We start from the raw sequence: 19,018 nt of genomic DNA, 5'->3' as shown, positions 1-19,018 counted from the left end.
ATAGCAGCAAACCAATGAAGAGGAAGACTGGAAGTCATCATGTCCCTCCCAGCCAACACACTTGTGGCTTATCAGAGGGCCTGGTGTCAGAACAAGCTGCTCCCCAAGAAGGGGCAAAGCCACATGCTCCCATTCCAGGGCCACCACACCTGCTCCTCTACCCTGGGAACATCACACTGCAAAATTCTTTCCACAAGGAGAAATTAGGTGGTTTCTATTCTTCATCAGGCCTCCAGACAGAAGACTGCATGGGTAATGCCTGCTTGCTGTGCATTAGCATTCCTTGTACAGCATCATCTAAGAATAACAACTAAAAGCCTATGACCCTTCTCATAGCCTTGCTTTCAATTTCAAATCGGTTGTACTTTTCTCTAATACGTTAGCAAAAAGTGATGTTATCAACATATGAGACTCAGTTTACCTTACAGCTTTTTGTAATTAAATGAACCTTTTGATTCAATGAATATTTGTATTTTTCAGTGTTCTCTGAGTTCTAGTGCTGCTAATGAGCATAAGCAGCTGGAAAGTTGGATGTTTCCAGCTTTACTTTTTATGAATATTGGCAAGTGGAAAATAGGTTTTCAGGAAACACACTTTTTATCCTAATTTTTTTCTTTTAAATCACATGAATTCACGCACACCACAAAGTAGAAGGAAAATGTGTCAGTATTTTAGCTTTCATAGTAGAAGAGGGAGGGAAGAGAAAGTAAGAATAATATTGGTTTTCATCCTTCATTCAAATAATTAATAATGTGTCTTTCTAACATACAAAGCAGGAAATAAGGAGTGAAAGTAAAAAAAAAAAAAAGCAAATATTCACATAATTTCTTCCTGTAACCTTCAAGAGCATGAAAATATTTTCTTTTAATATATGATTACTTAGCTTAATTACTTCCAGTGACATTAGAAGTCTTTACAATACATTAAATGTTGTTGGTTTAGAAGGAAAATGCTGCGTTTTGCTTATCAAGATCAGGGGAACACTAGTATAAAAACATTTGTTTTACAAAAGCAAGTCACAAAGGTATTAAGTTTGGAAGGAACTAAAACAAAGATTAAGTATATTTTTCATTGGATCATTAGTATTTTAGAAGCCAGGCAAGAAGGACTAGTCCCTGCCAGGTAGATATAAAGAAAAATCAGACATCCAGCATGCAGTTCAATGCATGTTTTAAATAACCAGTAAGTATTAACCTAGGCCTCTTCATTGGAAATAAATCTGAATATTATCCATAAAATTCCACTGCATTTTAACAGCAATGGGGAGCTGCGGTCTCAGTTTCAGAATATCAGCTTTTCAGCAGAAAGAGGATAATCCCAAGTCATCTTTTTTGCAGACTTGTTTCTTTCTTTTTGAAGGCTGCACATTATTTGTCTCTGTATAATTCTTTCTTCTCCAAGCTGACATTCCTTCCTTTTTGGTGGACTTCTGGGATGGTAAACTAGAATGGGGAAAACTACTGCATTTAAGAAGAAAATGCTCATTTGGTTTTAACAGGTGGCCTCTTTTTAAAAATCAGTTGGGGTATAAAATTAGCCCATCAAACAAGTGAATAATTTTACAACTATCTGTAGCAGGCTACACAGCACTTGTAAGGTCTGTTTGAAGGAGCAGTTTGTTTCATTGGATCAATTACTACTGGGGAACATACATTAGTGCTCAGAAGCTATGGATTATTTCTTATCAACTAATAAGAAGCTACTTTTCCTTACACACCTTTGCCTGACTTGTGTCCTTAAACCATGGCCACAGAAAAACCCTATTACCTTCTGCAGCGTTTACTACTTTTGGTTTTCAGGGTTGTATTCTGCTGACATGTCTGGCTGAGTGGAGTGGTCTGTTCAGAGAGATGTCTTTCTGCATCGTCGAGGTTTTGCAATATCAAAGACTGGAAACAATGTAAGTGCTATCTGGGGTAATCCATACTCTTCTGCCTCTGTATACAAGGCTTGTCTTGGGTTGCTACCGTGATTCATCCCCCTGTGCTTCTTCCATTCTAAATCCAGTGTATCTATCTGGCACTACAAGAAACGGCACCTAAAAGACATGCCAATATGTTCATCTGTGAGATGCACATCGTGCCTCTCAGTCCACCAGTATCTGCTCTACATCCAGATAGTCCTAAGGCAAGGCTCTTATTGATGTGCTTGTTTGAAAGAATGTGAAAACTACAGAAAACTCCTTGAAATTCAAAGATTCAAATTATCTCCTGGTCAAACATCTGTATTAGAGATGTCAAAATGTTACTAGCAATGTAAGTCAGTGCTGCTATTCTGCATCCAAAATTCACATTCTCAACAGTTTTCACCATTAAAGAAGCTGGTCCTAAGTATAAAAAGGCAATTGACATTTACAGAGAGACTTCTATCAGTTTCTATGCTTTTTGAATCAGCCCTGTTAACTTGGGATTTCCATTGGCTACAACTTGTTTCTGTAACATCTTTGCCATCATTGGTGTAGTTTTGTTCTTATTTTTCAGAACAAAAGCAAAACTGTCTATATTTTGTTTCATTACAGTTGAGAACAAATCAAATGGAAATAATGGCTTTAGTTCTCTGGGAAAATATATACTGAATGACTGTTTACTTATGTATGCTATATACATAAATATGGCTCTTAGCAATAGAAACAAGACTTCAAGCAAAATAAACAGAGCCTCTTTCTTTTTATTCCTGGTTTATTTCTTCAATATTTTTTTATAATGTTGAGATTAATAACTGAAAATTCATTTCACAAACATTTAATTTGTGCCAGAAGCTGGTAGTAGATCTGTACTCAACCCAGCCCCAGACTGTACCGCTCTCTGCTTGTAAATATCTCAGCAATATGGGATAAGGATAACACATTAGCCAAAAATCTCTTCTTCCTGACACCTCAAGAAAGATGTTAGTTGTGTTACAAATTACCATTCTACTAAATCATGTTACAGTTATTCCAGCAATAAATTACACAATGTGAAAACTAATAAACTCCAAATGATTGCAAAGATGTGTTATTTAAAGGAAAAGCAAACCTGATAGGTGAAATCTAAGAATGAAGTTCAAAATTCAAGGTCTATTTTTACTGTCAAATTATTAAACATTCCTTTAAAAATGCTCTTTCTGTATGCTCATTATTGGGGAATGGGTTTTAAAATAGCATGTGCTGCTTTTGGCCACCTACTATGAGTATGAGCACACATATTCTTATTTATGTATTTCAGACAATCTCTCAGAGAAATGATTTCTTTTATATATGGTCCAAATCAAGAAAACATTAATGTTTACTATCTTTAAAAACAAAATCTGTACGTAAAGGCTGCAGCTGGCTCTTACCTATGTAGTAAACTGAACTTCTGAACTGACCAGATCAAAACTTAGAGGTGATTGCAATCAAGACTAACACTCTGCAGTTTGAGCGAAATACTACTATAAATACAGAGCTTCTGTATTTTTTTAATGTTTGGGAGACTCCTCTGCTTCTCACTTGAAGCAAGAAGTGGTTTTCCAGGTGTTTGACAAGTAACTGTCAAAATAGCTGTCCAAATCATCTGTTTAATTTGAATCAGTATTTAGTCACGTAAAATATAAACCTAGGTATTCCAAGGGAAAGAAGTGGCAAGTGGTTTTCATGGCAACATCTGGCATTTACTTGCTATTAGCAGAGGATTCTTTGTAGGTTAAGTATAACCAAATAAACCTAATAATTGGTACCAAACTAGACCGAGCTGCAATATTAGGCTACAGAGTTTGAGAAACAAGTTATTTCCACCTCCTTTGGCAGAATCCATCTGCTGCTTCTAAAGTGAAGGAAATCTACAACTTACTTACCCAGAAATCGGGCTGAAATTGGGGTAGATCACTCCTTCCAACGGAAAAACTTGCAGAAAGACACAAGATAGAGGGGGAAGAAAATCCTTTCCACTAGTTGGTTCAGCAAGGGGTGGGAGCAGAGGGCTGTCCCGGGGCGGAAGCGCAGCCCAGGTGCCCCAGTGGGAGCGGGAGCAGGGCAGCTCGAGCTGCCTGCCCGCCATTTGGAGCCGCTCTGTCTGGGCTCCAGGCATATTGCAGAGGACCCCGAACTTCAGAGAGCTGCAGTTTGAAGAGATACTGGATCAGAAGATGACCAAGCTCTCCTTCTGCAGAGAAATGGACACCTGTCCTAATTCTTCCCCCCACCTCTGCATTCTGCTTTTATAAAAGCATGGGGGGGGATTTTTCTCTTCCAATATTTGAAACATATACTCTTGCATTCAGTCACTCATTTTACGTGCCACTTCTGATCATTCTGATACATTTATGCCCAACATGAAAAATATTACTGGTATCTACAACAATGTAAACAACAAATAAACATTTGAGTCCATCTTATTACTGATGCTGGTGATCAGCTTTGGTATTGTTATATACTACACAACATGAACTTTTTCTTTTTTTTTTCAAGTGAGACCCTGGAACTGTCTTACCATGTCTTAAAGATCACTGTTCCTAGACTAATCATATACACAGATGAGTAGCGATAAACATGTGTAATCATAAACACAACACAGTTTGAAGGAAAAAAAAAAACAACTAGTAATTCTTCTCCCACTATAGCACAGGTTGGTGGGTTGGAGCAGACTTCATCAGTGACAGATGATATATGAAATACATCAATTTGCATATGACAGCTTCTCTCTTTATTTCAGCAATGGCCCAGTCAATCTTGCTGAAACATTCAGGATAAAGTTAGTGCAGGCTGTAACAAGATCATGGTAGCAGAAGCCATATATGCAAAATTCACAGCAGAGTATGTTATGAATACTATCAGCCTCACTGGAAAACACTTTCTTGTCTCCGTTGGTTAAACCGTATGCTATTATCACCAGTATCTAAAAACCAGACTATAGATATCTACAGCATAAATACACTGTGTGTCAACACGTATGGTTATTATCTTTTTATCAGTTAAATGTGTATTTGATTAATTCCTTTTCTTAATACAAAAGCATATATATTGCACTTCTAAAGAGTTAACCATAAAAGCGTTTTTACTTAACTTACCAGTTGTTGAAGCTGGAAGGAGTCTTGCCCTAAACTCTCTACCTGCTCTCATGTTGGTAATCTCTGTCTCTCTCTCCCTCTCTCCCTCCCCCCGTGCAGAGATTGCAGTAAACTTAGAAAACTAGCAGGGACAGTGTTTCAAATGACTTAAGAAAGAGAACAGGAACAATCATTTCGTTCTCTTTTTTTCAGATGAGTACAGTACCTTCAGAAAGAAGGAAGGAAGGGAGGGGAGAGGAAGTCAACAACCCTTTGCTTTCCTGCAAAAAAATAAGGAAACAGCAGATAGCAATCTCGTTTTCTCTCAAACAAAATGTTTGGAAAAATAAATACATCCAAACCAAAAGGAATTCCTCAAGTATTATATCTGCATTATTGGCTTCATAAAACCTACTTTACAGCTTGCTATGTGCAACTACATGAAATGAATTTCGGAAGTAGTGATTAGGAATAAGACACCCATATCTTATGCAGAGCAAGTAGCCATAAGCTTGCACAGATAATGCAGGCTTTTTTTACTCCAGTGAAGGAGCGATCATAGATGTATACACATATCTTGTTTCCACGGTGACACAGGTACAAAAATTCCTAACCCCCCTCTTTACTGTGATCACAAGAAAATAGCATGTTGGGTATTCATAGAATGCTGTGAAATAAAAAGGGGGATGAAAGAGGTCACAAAAATGGTAAGGATCATAGCTTGATATTGGAATTGCAGTAACAAGTAATTTATCTCAAAGATTTGCATTATAGAAGGCATCCTGATTTGTCCAAACAAAACCAATGTGCTATGGTCTCGGACAGATTTTATACTTTATTTTTTTTCTGTCTTTCCCCATTAAAAGTATTTTGACAGCCAGATATGAGCCAGCTGGCTGGAGTTACACCTGGGATAAGTTTAGTCCATTGTGCTTCACTGTGTTTTTGTTTGCTTTTGTTTTCCCCTAACTTTATCTATCATCTGAAGTCCACTAATAGTGATTAGATGCTCCCTTTTTTTCCCCCCTAATTTTTTTCATTCTAATGTTCTTGCCAGTAAATACCTTCACACTGTTGCTGGGGCTGCATTTTCAGTTAGCCTTGTAATGTGGTACTGAAGATAGGGCTGCTCATTGACAAGCAATTCAGGGTTGAGTTCTGTGAAAGACATAAAACAAAAAGCCATTTCAAATGGCCCTCTCCTATAAACCATGTATCCAAACTTTGCTCTGGGAGCAATAGCTGGATGAATGCTGCTGAAGTAAATCGAGTTATTGCTGTAAATCCAGTGTTAATGGGAGGACAAGTTGGTACGCTATCCCATAAATATTATTATTTCTTCTATTGCACAATTATGTGAATTGATAAGCTGCAAACCAACATAGGAAGTAGGTCTTAGACACCTGTGTTCCTTCAGGCAGTTCCTGGTGCTATTTCCAGAAGATGTCTAACAATGATTTGGCTGGGGAGGCTTTTATTTTAATATTCAGAAACTGAAAGGTTTGATAATGAACATCAGCAGTTGACAGAGCATTGCAGGTATTACTAGTGATGTCTGGCCTTGCAACACCACCAGTGTTTCCTGGAATCGGTGAAAGCTTAACAGGAGGGCGAATTTTAAAAGCAGAAGAATGCACTGCACTTAGGGTATATACTGCAAATGAAGTCCTCAATACTCCCTTGGGAATGCAGACCCTAATCAAACAGATCTCTAGTCCATACCAAGCACAAGGAAAGTAAAGAGGCATGGGAAGCCACCAAATTAATGTATTGTCCTGTGGGGTCAGTCTAGTAGCTCAAAAAAATTGATTTAATTTTGAAATTGTTTTTCAAGATCTTAAAGATGGTTTGTTTTATTTATTTATCTGCCAGGCGTGCCAGGTTAATGAGACCCTGAAGACTGCCATTACATATAATTTTGTTTCTCTCCATTGGGAACACATTGCAGAATTTTAATTGAAAACCTATACTGACCAAGTTAGGATCATTGTTATATAAGTCACTGAGGGTATGTGGTAGTCTGTGTAGTCCTTTATGAAGGGCTTCATTGTCACAGATGTCCCGTACTTCAAATAGCAGGATTCCTGTTCTTGAGGATTGTAAAGCTAAGAAGCTGGCCACAAACATCCATGTGGCATCTTCAACAGCGTATAAGACTTTGCTATTCTTATGGAAGGAGACTGTGAGAGCCCCCTACTTCAGCAAGGAGAGCAGGAGATGTAAGGTCCTTGCTAATCCTACCTCAGGTCCTATTGTCAGCAGCCTTTCCACCCAAGTGCTCAGGACTGACTTAGTTGCCCCATCCAAGGCCAGGTAGAGTAATCTTGCTTCCCAACGTGCAGCCACTGTAGTACTTGACTTGCTTTTACTTTTGTCAATTTCTCCCAACCACTGCCAGAAAATCACAGCCCGAGGAGGAAGCAGCACTGAAACTGTGATTTTCGTGCCAGAAAAATACCTTGCAAGGTCATTGCCTGTGCAATTACTGACTGTGGAGAAATAAAAGCATGGCCAAAACCATTGGTATCTAGAGGCATGCAAACCAAGTCTCAACAGATGACACTATTTATGATATTTACCCAGGTTTTAAGGGACAAGTTCATCTGTTTTTCAGAACATATTTCTGAAGGAAGTGTTAGCCTTCTTTTTCCTTACCTTTTCTCACTGTGCTGTTACCAAAATGAAGCCACTGATACAAATTCAGAATGGTTCAGTGCCAGCCTCAATGCAGATAAGTGATCACCTTCAAGTGTAAGTGCTTCCTGGGTCCAGTACATAGTCTCTTGTAAGGAGTGGCCAGGAGAAAAAACATTCTCGTGGTCATGGTCAGGGTAAGTACTGAGGACCAGCAAAATTCCTCTAGTACTAGTCTGTATGATCAGACTAGATCTTCAACCAGACTGACATCTATGATGTTAAGGCCTTGATTCCTTTTTCTTTTTTTTTTTTTTTTTTAAATTAACTCCAGCAGGGAATAAATTGTGTTTCATGGGCTCTTTCCAATGGCAGCAGGGATGCTTTCCTATATGTTAAAAATAAGAATGAAGTAAAGTAGTTCATCATGCTAAAAATAATTTGAGGCTCTATCCAGCATAGATAGGCAAGAACATAGGTAACTGCAACAGCAATAGTCAGCAATAGTATTCCACTTCATCCTGAGAAAATGAGACCAGGGGCATAAAACAGAGACATTTACTGGTTTGCTTGATTGCTTTAGGGTAATAACTATATACATCTGAACTATCTGTGAAAAAATAAGATTAATATCTTCCTTCCAGTCTACAGTACACCTGCGGCATTTTAACTGAGTAAAAATAATATATGTCTCACTTAGAGACAAAAAAACTGAAGGACACCTAATGGTTTTCCATAAGTCACTCTGCTGTGCTTTCTTGGTTTCTTTTCTGCATTGTGTGTTTATTGTCGACTGTTCAGGAATGAGCTGGCAGAATGCTAATGGGACCAGAGACAAGCGGACCTGAGTCTAAAGGAATCCCCTTCTGTGCTGCAGCACGTGGAGAACATGGCTCTAGTTACAAATATTTGGTTATATATTGCTATTTGTTGTATTGCTGTGCATTAAGCCTTCATACATTGTTACACAATATATCTCCAGGGTTGGGGGTTTTTTAATTATTGCAGCCATACTATAAGTATTTCATTTAGTTTCTCAGATTAAAAAATATTAGAATATTAGAAAATATTCCAAAGCTTTTACATTACTACCTGTCTTTCATGTTCATAGTAAGAACAGAGTATTCTCACGACCATGTACTTGTACAGCTAGATTTACTACCCCGTCACCTACATATTTTTTACTTTTGAGTCAGGTAATATCTAATCATGACTTTAATGAACTATTAGCATTTGCAAACTATAACCTTTGGACCATCCACATTTGTCAATTGTTTGGGGGAGAGAAAAGTGGGAATTTGTATTAAAGAAAGGAGATTTCCTGGCAATAAACACCTTATTATAATTTAAAGTGGCCTTTATAACTCATCCTGGGCCAAACTCATTTCTGGTAAATGACACTGGCTGCAGTCATTTAAAGACAGGCTTTTCCTGTACCCTCTATGTAATCATCACAACTACCTTTATTAAAACAATACCATCAAAAGCTATTTTAAAATAAGATGGTATGATTAAAAGGATGTGTTTTCATCTTTTGACATACATAAAGTTATGTGAACAGGACTGTGAGCCCTATTCAGGTCAGAGGTGGACAAGAACTTGGCTTTGGTAACTATGTTTGAATTGGTGTCACGTTTGAAGATCTGTAACATGTGGAAACTTGCCAAAGTATCCACCAAGTTTTTTGGTGATTTCTGAAAGCTGGCCATCTGACAGCAGCAAAGGCTGCGGTTTTACCTCTACTTAGACTGGGAAATTAATCCAGCATTTGTTCTGGTCTTTATTGGTGATCTTGCTTGATTAAGAGTGTTCACGTACTCTAATGTCCGCTAAATGTACTGTAACACCTGAAATTACTTAACATGTTTACAGGCTTAGGCTGGGCATCTAATGTTGTAAAATGTGTCACTCTTCAGAAAATATTTGGCATGATTCTTCCCCATGCAGTGATGTTCCTTACCTTGTTAGCTCTGATAATATGATAGCATTTCTTCTGGAAGCCTGGCAGTATATTTCAAGATGCATTTGAAATGAATATGACTTTATCTATTTTTTTAAATCAGTCTGCAATGACAGTCATTTTCATTTTAGTTAGTTTAGTCACTTAACTTAGCTAATGTAGTCTCTGTCTTATAAGAAGTAAGTAGTTGTTATGATTTTTGATATATGCTTTTGTCCTTTAGTTTGTGATAGTTTTCCAAAGTATTCAGTCATTGTGCTACAGTTGAAGTGCTGTGGGCACTTAAAAAAGGTCCTTTCTGTGAATAAAATAAAGGTAGTGAAAACCCACCACCGCTGCTACCAAGTAGTGCACCTCTGATTTATAGATGCTAGGCTGCAGAGCCAAGAAAACTCTTGGGAAATCAGTACTCCACACCTGTGTGAAGGATGATAAATGGTGTCTCTATGGCTTTTTTAAACTCTCTGTGCTTTAGAGAAAGAAAGAAAGAATCCTTCTACTTGTGTTTAGGTTGGGGTTTAGGGGTGTTTGTTTCTTTATTTTGGGTTTGGGTTTGGATTTTCTTCTATTTTTGGGTTTGTTTTGGACCTTGACACTTGGGAAATACTAGCCAGAGCAAACACTGTACTCCTGCAGACCTCATTCATTTGATGTTCCTACTGACTGCTGTAAGACTTCCCCATAACTGGAGATAATTGTGTTAGGTTCCACACGTGTTAAAGGCTACAGCCAGTAGTCAGACAATGTAAACTAATTGACTGCATGTGACAGAGCATATGGATTGACACATGAGCTCACAGGAGTTCAAAGCAGTTATCAATAAATAAAAAGTGAGTGTTAAGACATCTAGCCAAGAATAATTAGGGGAAAAGAAAAGCAGAGCTCTTAGGTCTGTTAGATTTCCTCTGTTCTTCAAAAAGTTTAAACAGGTTTTGTTTTGGGTCCTTGTTTTTTTTATTTTAACAAAACACTTTTGCTGAGACTGCTATTGTTTTGTAGAAAAGCATTTGGTTATAACTTAAAGGACAGGAAAAAACCCCATTCACAGGAAAAACCTCAGACTACACTAGAAGTCTTGCTACTGGGATTTCTTCAGCTGTACATTTCCCTTTTGCTCATCAGGGCTGCCCACTTCAGTTCATACACCAAAAGTGTAGCCTGATACAACACTGCTGGTGGTCATTCTGTATATGCATAATGCCTGAATACCCCTTCTAAGAAGTTATTACTCAGTAAACAGTGTTGCATGGTTCCTGAATATTTCTGGAGAAGCTATCTGTGTGTGTGTGTAGTGACTGACAGCAGCACTATTTTGTGGGGCAGTTTTAATTATTTCTTAAAGTCCGTTGAAATTTTTGACTGGCAACACTTGGACCTAGGCAACAGTCATTAAAAAGAAGGATGGAAGAACAACGTGGGGCAGAACTGAAGACTGCAGTTACAGAACAGGTATTATCTCTGGGCTGTTAGGCTTGCATGCTTGTGTGTTGAATTTTCTGCAGTTTTTTTGTCTCCTGTCAACCACAGACTTGAAATGCTGGACATTTTCTCTTGCTGCTTAAGGCAGAGCATTGGAAATGGACTGCAGCTAGGAGCACTGTTCACAGTGACAGTCTGCATACTATTTTCAGCCCTTTGCTGTCTCCTTCCAAGAAGAAATCCTTCATGAAAGTTGCTGTTAGGTCCAATTACTTTACGCTGTTCCAAGTCTCCTAACTTCACTGGACTGGTTCTTCCTTTCTCAGTGATGTATATCACAACTGGTCCCCTTTCACAGGCATAGCTTAGCCCACTAAAGCATCATTAGTGGTGCTGTATGATTTCCTCCTCACTGGACTGTTCATTTGAGAGACTTTCTCAGTCTAAAACACTATCAGACCTAGACAACAACATCTGATCATAATTCCCTTTCTTGTGGTTGGTGGTTTTTTTTGTAAGACTGAAGTCTCAGATCAAGAGAAAATCACATTCTTTGGCTGCAGAAATTCTCTATCCTCCACCCTCAGCTGCGCAGGCTGCTCCCCAGGCCCTGGCACACTCTGCCTGTGTTGCTTTTCTGTTTAGGAGCGAGGCCCAACAATACAGCAGTAACATGAACCTAGGCACATGCCCTGGACAGAAACTGCAGCGAGCTTCAGTAGGTGCCAGCTTGGGGAAAGCTACCTAGAAGCTGAACAGTCAGTCTGCATAAGCTGTTGTCCATTTTGGTTTGTCATAAGGCGTCTGACAATGAGTAGGTTAATAAGCTGGGGAAAGCAAAAAGAAACCCAAATGAGCTGCTGAATCATCCCTCAGTGTGGCGATGCCATCAGACAAGCCTGTTGTTCCCTTCTCAGACATGCTGTTTGCCTTTCTTCTATTTGTCTGAAACCACCTACACGGCAAAGGTTGTTAGCTTGCATAATGTGGCAACCTACATTCAGCAGGCAGCGAGCATGAAAAGGGGAGGAGAGATTGTATGTTCTCTGCTTGGCAGCGGTCCCATCCACAGAGGTTATATCCACACAGTACGTGCCCAAGTGGCTCCAAATCAGATGGTTAACAAGTCGCAATAACACAAGGGGCAGGTTTCTTCTCTGTTCTTTTCTTAATAACGTTAACACTACAGTTCAGGCTGTGGGAGTGAATCAGCACTCTCAAGACAATACTGTAAATAGTTGTCAAAGGGATGCAACTGGTAGTGACATATTTCTCATGCTCAACTGCAATGTTGTTTTTGTTAATTTTCCACATGTAAAGTTACAATGCGGATTAAGATTTTAATAATGCATGGCAAGATTGGTTCCAGCCTTCCTTGTATAACTGCAAGGATGATCTTAATCTCTTACATCAGCACGAATCCTGTGAAGTCCACCAAAGTATTTTGGATTCACTGAGTATTTTTGGATTCACTGTGCTGCTAGAGCATTGCAAAAACTGTCATCAATTGTTTTTCCTGTAATCATTGTTTTTCTCCACATTTCAAGAAAATAAAATTACAGATATTAGAAACATATTTTATACGGCAGCAACAACATAACAATAAATCCAGGTTTTCTTTGGCTCCTGAATTAATTGCTTTCTAATGGAAAATTGTTAGATCACTTATGAAATTGCTCCTATTTATTATTTTTGTCTTTAAGTCTAAGATGAACAGAAGTTTAAACATAAACTGCTAAACATAAAGTGCTAAAATTTCAGTTGTTATATAGACTTCATTTCCTAAATCATGTATATTCCCAACCAAGAGCCTGACTTTTTATTTTGTGTGCAAGAGGAATGTATATGCAGGCTTATGACACATATCTGCTTGGCCAATCTGGATGTCTACTTTTCACAGTGATTGAGCTCACTGTAAAGCTCTGTGCTTTTCTGAGCATCTTCTAGTTCGTGTGTGCTCTAGGAACTACTCAGAGCAATACACCTGGCTTTTCCAACTGCTAGCCTAGGCAGAGAACATGTTGAAAAAGCTAGCTGGATTTACTGAAATGGCTGATTTTCATGCAAAGTCTGCTTTCAGGAGGAAACCAAACCAGAATCTGAATGCCTGATTCTCATTATGTCTTGATTTTCTTTGCTCTAAGTAAATAGAACAATTCTGGAGTCACAGTGGAAAAAACCTGGAGCCTTAAATGTCCCACATGTGGGAGAAGGAAGATCCCAGGCGGGGAGGGAGAGGTTTCTGCTAAGAACAGAAATAAAGGGCAAGATTGTTTAGGATGCATCTTATTCTGGTTCAGAACCTAGGAAACAGATTTGCCATGGGTGAAAATTGTCACGGAGCAACTTAGAACAGCAGGGAATATACCCTAAGTTGGAGTGAAGGAGAACAAGATCAAAATTCAATTTCCATGATACCATCTGAATATCTGCAGGATCAACATAGCTAAAGAAGACTATCAGAATTTGATCTTTAAATTAGACACAAATCAAATCATTCTGCAAGGGCGGGGGGGGAGCTAAGATCAGGCAAGTTTTTGGGAAAGAGGGACTGCCCTTGTAAGAGCACATAATTTGGATCTCTTTCCACAGGATGGCATTTTCAGGAATGTACGCTGAACATGATTCAGCACAGGATTACGAAAAAAACACTTGAAGAAGTTAACTTTTTTTTCCAGCAGCTAGAGTCACTGATGAGCTCTGTGCCAGACTGAGCAGGGTGGGTGGGAGAAGAAAGGTCGTAGTCTCTGACGGACAGCTGCCCACACCACGCTGATTCCTTGTATCCACATCATACAATGGCTGCATGACTCCTTTAGCGTGTATGGACAGGGGTGGAAAATAGCACGTGCTCAGGGATCAAGGGAATGCCACCGTGTGTCTGTGCAAATGAGCATCCCCACTCCCTAGCAAGGGACAGTCAGACATTTTCATAGCAAATTCAGTTAACCATTTTTGCATTGGCAGATCTAGAATTTAATTCTTGAATTTCAGTAGTATTTTTTCAAGTCCATATATTTTCATTGTTTCTCATGTTTGCTCAGTGTTTGCCTTCATTCTGTTAAGAAAAATAAGATTAATCAGATATACCATTCTTATCAATCAGGTTTGGTATCATTTATTTGTTTTTACAAAATCCAAAGTAAAAATTATTTTTTGGTAACACAGTCATCTGAAAGATATTTGATTAATCTTTAGGTTTTGTAAACCTTTATTTTATTGCTTTTGGAAGCAGTAAAATTTGGACTTGAACTACCTGTTGGTTACTTTTAACATTTTTATTGTGACCAGCAAATAACATACTCCTAAAATTTCTTTAATGCACTAATAAAAAAACAACTCACAGACTATGAAGAAATATTTCTTTTTTTTTCATTACCCCATGGCCACCTGTAGATTCCCTTTTCATCTTCTTTGCCAACAGCTGTCACTAAACCAGATACATGGAGCTATCAACCACACAGAAATCTTCTGTGTATTAGCACTGATAATTTGCTCCTGTCATTCACTAAGCAAACAGTCCTCAGTCTCTGGTGTGTCTCACCATTTTCACAAGCTTCATAAAACACAATGTCACTAAAGCATAAGATTTGAAGCACTTTGCATTTGCAAGACAGTTCACATCCTATTAGAGAATAAAGTGGGACATAAGCACTTCATAAAAACATCACCCATTCTTGGAAAACACTGAAAATGTTGGTTTGCTAGGCTTTTTATTGTGTTCTGTGTGCCTTCATTATAACAGTCCTAGCCTCATGGGTCCCTGTGCCATTCCCTTGGAAGACAGAAGAAGCTCAAGCGTGTCTGTTCAAGGAGTCTGTCCAGATGAGCACCACGGAGAACATGTGGGTGCAAACACTCAGCAGTGCTCACTGATGGAGGGACCTTCTCACCCCCCAGTCCCTCCTCATGCACAGCAGGGACTGGTCCATTAGGAGAAGAAATGCTGAGGGTGTTCTTCATGTGCCAGCTAGCAGCTCCTGGCACTTGAGCTCAGGAAAGTGGAGCTGTGGCTTGTGCAACTGTGTGGTCTCAATATTTTAGGCCACTTGGCCTTGTGACAGCGGGAGACGATGCAGAATAGGGGAGCCTGGATGCCTGAGCTCCTGAGAGAGTTAATGGAGAAAGAGACAGAGCTGTTCAGAAGACTAGTCAGAGCACATACATTAGATGTCTAAAATTAGACGGTGTGAATACTTCTCTTGGGTGTTAATCCTGCCTCAGATAAGCTCTAATTGTCTTACAAAGCATCCCAGGCGTTGATCACGGAGACCCAGGGGGTCCCACAGGGCCCACAAAGATCCCCACTTTTCTCATGGCTGTCTCACTTTTCTCTTCATCTGGCCCTAAAGTGCCTCCATGCCCTGGGATGCCCTGGAATATGAGGTAGAGCATGACAGAACCTGCTGTACACATACATGACCTTCCTAGCAGACTCCCTGGTGCTGGCAGTCCTTCTTCCAGCTGGGCTGCGGAGGAGCAGGAGGAAAAGCCAGGACAGAGCTGCAGTGCTTAAGGCAAGAAGGGTCCCAGAGGTGGTGCTGAGGTGTAGAGACCCTGTGAGTAAACAATCCCACCTAGCACAATGATTCATGCATCCCAAAGTAAAGGAATAGTCTTTGTTTGCCAGGTCACTTAGAAACTGCAGCATTGCCAAGCAGTGTGCACATAGGGTGGGGGAATGGAGGCTTCAGCACCTTGAGCAGGTTCTGTCACCAGAACGTCATGTCAGGAAACCACAGACTCATGAATTATCCACCTTCTGAAAGGTGAGCGAGGAAGCAAGAACACACGTGATGTTTTAGCCCCTCACCCACAGGCCACCTTGCAGTCCTGCAGAGCGCCCGGATCGACAGCTCCTCTGTGCCTTCAGCAAAGAGAGCTCCCCAGACAGCCAGAGACCCTCACCGTCCCTTTCCCTTAGGCAAGGCTAGAGTGCACTGGTCTTTATTTATTCTTGTCCTGAGCTTTCTTCCTAGTTTGCCATTATGTGTCTTGGCACAGCCCATAGAAATGTAGGGACTTCCCCTCCCTGCCTGCTTGTATTTTCAGACCTCATTTTTTCAGGGTCTTTATTTTCAGACCCTGAACATACAGAAAGGCTTCCTTATCTATTGTATATATTTATATATATTATCTATTATATATCCCTTATTTTGGATTCCTGCTACCTTTATGGGCTTTCTTGCAAGTCAAAACAGATTTAAATTCTGCACCATGTTTTGTATGATCTGTATTTAAGAAAAGGGGGGGAAAGTCATTGGATATTCACCTTTTGTCTGTAGTTTTGTCTAGATGAAGGCTAAACATGATACCTGGAAATGATAAAGAAAACAACCTGAGGATGGTGGGGTTCAGCCTTTGCAAAATCTCTCTCACAGTTTTAGGAGAGCTAAGTATTATTTCAAAAAGTTATATGGTGTTCTGAGAGGGTAGATTTCACATAAAGTATTCTAAAACCAGTGCCCACTACATGGCATGACCATTGCCTAAGCCTTATGACAGGAACAGCATGGTCTGGAAACCATGCTTTGACTCCTCCCAGCTCTCCACTCAATCCATTTTGACAATTCATTTCTTTTACAATAGCCATAAAATTGGAAGTTAACAGCAATAATTCAAATTAGTTATTTTAGTATCTTCATTCCTTTCTGTCATGTCTGTTCTTCGTTATGTTGGCTCAAAGATATTAAAATATGATTTTATTTGCTATTGCAGAGCAGCAAGCACACTGCCAACATTAAACAAATAGTTATGATGACTGCATTTTGAAAAGCATGGCCTTAAGTGAACACTGTCATATTCACATATTGCAGTCTTTGCCTTTTATATCATTGTTTGCTAAAGCAAAACAATTGCATTTTGTCAAGATGTACTTGTGGGGCATTGTGCATTGTGATGCATTCCCTAATGAATCAGTAAATTTTGTTAATGTGTTTTGGATAAAACCCCAGATAGGTAGGTTGCAGAAAATAGTCTTCGTGGTTACAACATCAAAAATTTGACTTGTAGTATGCTTAAATAATTCTCCAACTGTGATTTACTAAAGGAATGTTTTCTCAGCTTCACAGCAAATTACAGCAAAACATGACACTGTAGTTCCCTAAACATTACCCATTCTTGCAAGGTGCTGAATTCCCCAATCCTCATTGAAAAGAAGAAGTGAGGATGTTCAGCCACATGCTTGGTAGGGGCCTTTGCTACTCCCAAGCAGGGAAACCATGACTTGAAGAGTCAACTACTGAAATGAGTACCCCAAAGACAAGCCACTGTCTTCATCTCCACAGCAAATGCCCATGCTTGAGTGTCTGGCATAAGTTGTGGTTCCCAAGCTAAGTCTTTCTCATCAGCTTTTAAAAGGTGTCCACCTTGTGATTTGAAATGCTAAATCCAACATTTAAGCATTCAGATGATGTTTATGTGATTACCTATTGGAATACAAAAATTGATGTGATTGATAACCTATTAGAACACAAAAATATATTAAGTAGAGGTGATCTGTATAAGACTCCTGTGCAAATTCTTCCAGCCTCTAACTTGCCTTTGATGAGTTGCCCCATCTGCCTTACTTTAATACATCAGGTGTTTCTTTTGTCCCAAAGTTACATATTTGATAAAAATAGTCCTCTATGGCTATTGGATGAAAAGTCTGTAGCTTAATATTTATCCTTCTCTTATAGTCCCTCTGATTTTAGGAATAGATTATGCTAAAATAAACATAATTGTTCACTCAAAATAATTTTCTACATAGTATGAGAGAGAGGGAAATAAATCTTCCTGCTAAAAGTCTGGTTCTGAGGCTGGAAAGTAACAAAACATAGAACTTCTGACAGTCCGTAAAACTTTCCCCTTTTTAGGATGATATTTTACAGAATTAATAGGGCATTCCTTATGATTTGAAATGGGTCATAATGATAGGCTGTAACAAATTGTTTAAAACCTACCAGCATGAAAATACTATCAATCAGTAAAAGAAAATACTACCTCTTTGTGAAGATTCGCATGAGAGGCTGCTTTGTTCCAGCTACTAGCCTCAGTATTGCATCCAAGGAAGAAAAAAATATTGCTATTACTATACCTGTTTTGCACCCAAACTGCGTGTAGGGCCCCACAGAAACCAGATTTTTTTTCTTTCCATTTCCCTGCCTGCTTTGCTTTTCTCCAGCCAAGGCCCTTTCCAACACACAGGCAGAGCAGGGAGCAGGCTTTCCACCCGCAATCCACAGAAGTGCCCCAGCCCATCCCCAGGGACCACGAGCTGGACCTGTGCTCTCCTCGCCCACCCTGAAATCAGAGTCAGTGTCATGTTACTGTCCTCCCCAGATCAAATCCACCCTGTTGACACAAGCTGGGGGAGGTAGCTACCCAACGCTTCTTGGCATGCCCAAGTGCTAGAAATGAACTCACAAATCCACCCATGCACAGAGTAGGAAAAGCCATGTTTTCTTGGGCTCCCAGTTCTGTGGTGCTTCTCTGTCCTGAGCAGGAAAAAGCATGAAAGTAACATAAGTTTTTGGTATCCTGGTTAACAGTCCTAAGTCTCAATAGTTGGTATTTGGTGTGCTTTGGTGAGCTTTTTAAAGCCAAGCCATTTCTTAAAACAAGCTGATCTCTTCCCAGAGATCTTAAAGAAAACAAGAATATTTTAAATGTAGGTTACTTCATTTGAATTGGACCATTTTTTAAAGTTCCTTTTTATTTCTGTAGGTTTTCGGCTGCTAAAAGTTGGTTTAATCCTGTTGGGTCTCAGTTGATACTGTTCTGACTCTTCTGAAATCAAACCAGATAAGCTTGATACATGCAAGTAAAAACACGGGTTCCTGAAGAGCAAACTTTGTGAACAGCTACATATTTTAACAAAAAATGTCTATGCTGCTAAATTTCTATATGGATAAAGCTTTTTCTTTTCCTGCAGAGTATTTAGCAGTTGAAGTATCCCACCAGCTATTCCACTGAAGCGTTGAGGCTCACTGTCTGAGATGATAGATGTAACCAAAGCAGCCA

General features: G+C 39.4%; 1 protein-coding gene across 2 annotated transcripts in view; it reads right to left on the bottom strand.

Moving 5' to 3' along the window:
* Positions 1 to 5,118, bottom strand: part of ZNF366 (zinc finger protein 366) — a 33,589-nt gene extending 28,471 nt beyond the window's left edge. Inside the window, exon 1 of one of the 2 annotated variants that reach the window (XM_082336080.1) lies at positions 5,023 to 5,118. Coding sequence is in view for 1 of the 2 variants with exons in the window: in XM_082336079.1 (XP_082192205.1) it covers positions 5,023 to 5,074 (52 nt within the window). In the remaining variant the exon portion in view is untranslated. The remainder of the gene's footprint in view (positions 1 to 5,022) is intronic. The other variant, XM_082336079.1, reaches the window with a different exon arrangement.
* Positions 5,119 to 19,018: the final 13,900 nt, after the last annotated feature.

Source organism: Platalea leucorodia (assembly GCF_965183815.1).
Source record: "Platalea leucorodia genome assembly, chromosome: Z".
NCBI lineage: Eukaryota > Metazoa > Chordata > Aves > Pelecaniformes > Threskiornithidae > Platalea > Platalea leucorodia.
The sequence above is the reverse complement of the archived record's forward strand: the minus strand, read 5'-3'. Positions and strand labels throughout refer to the sequence as shown.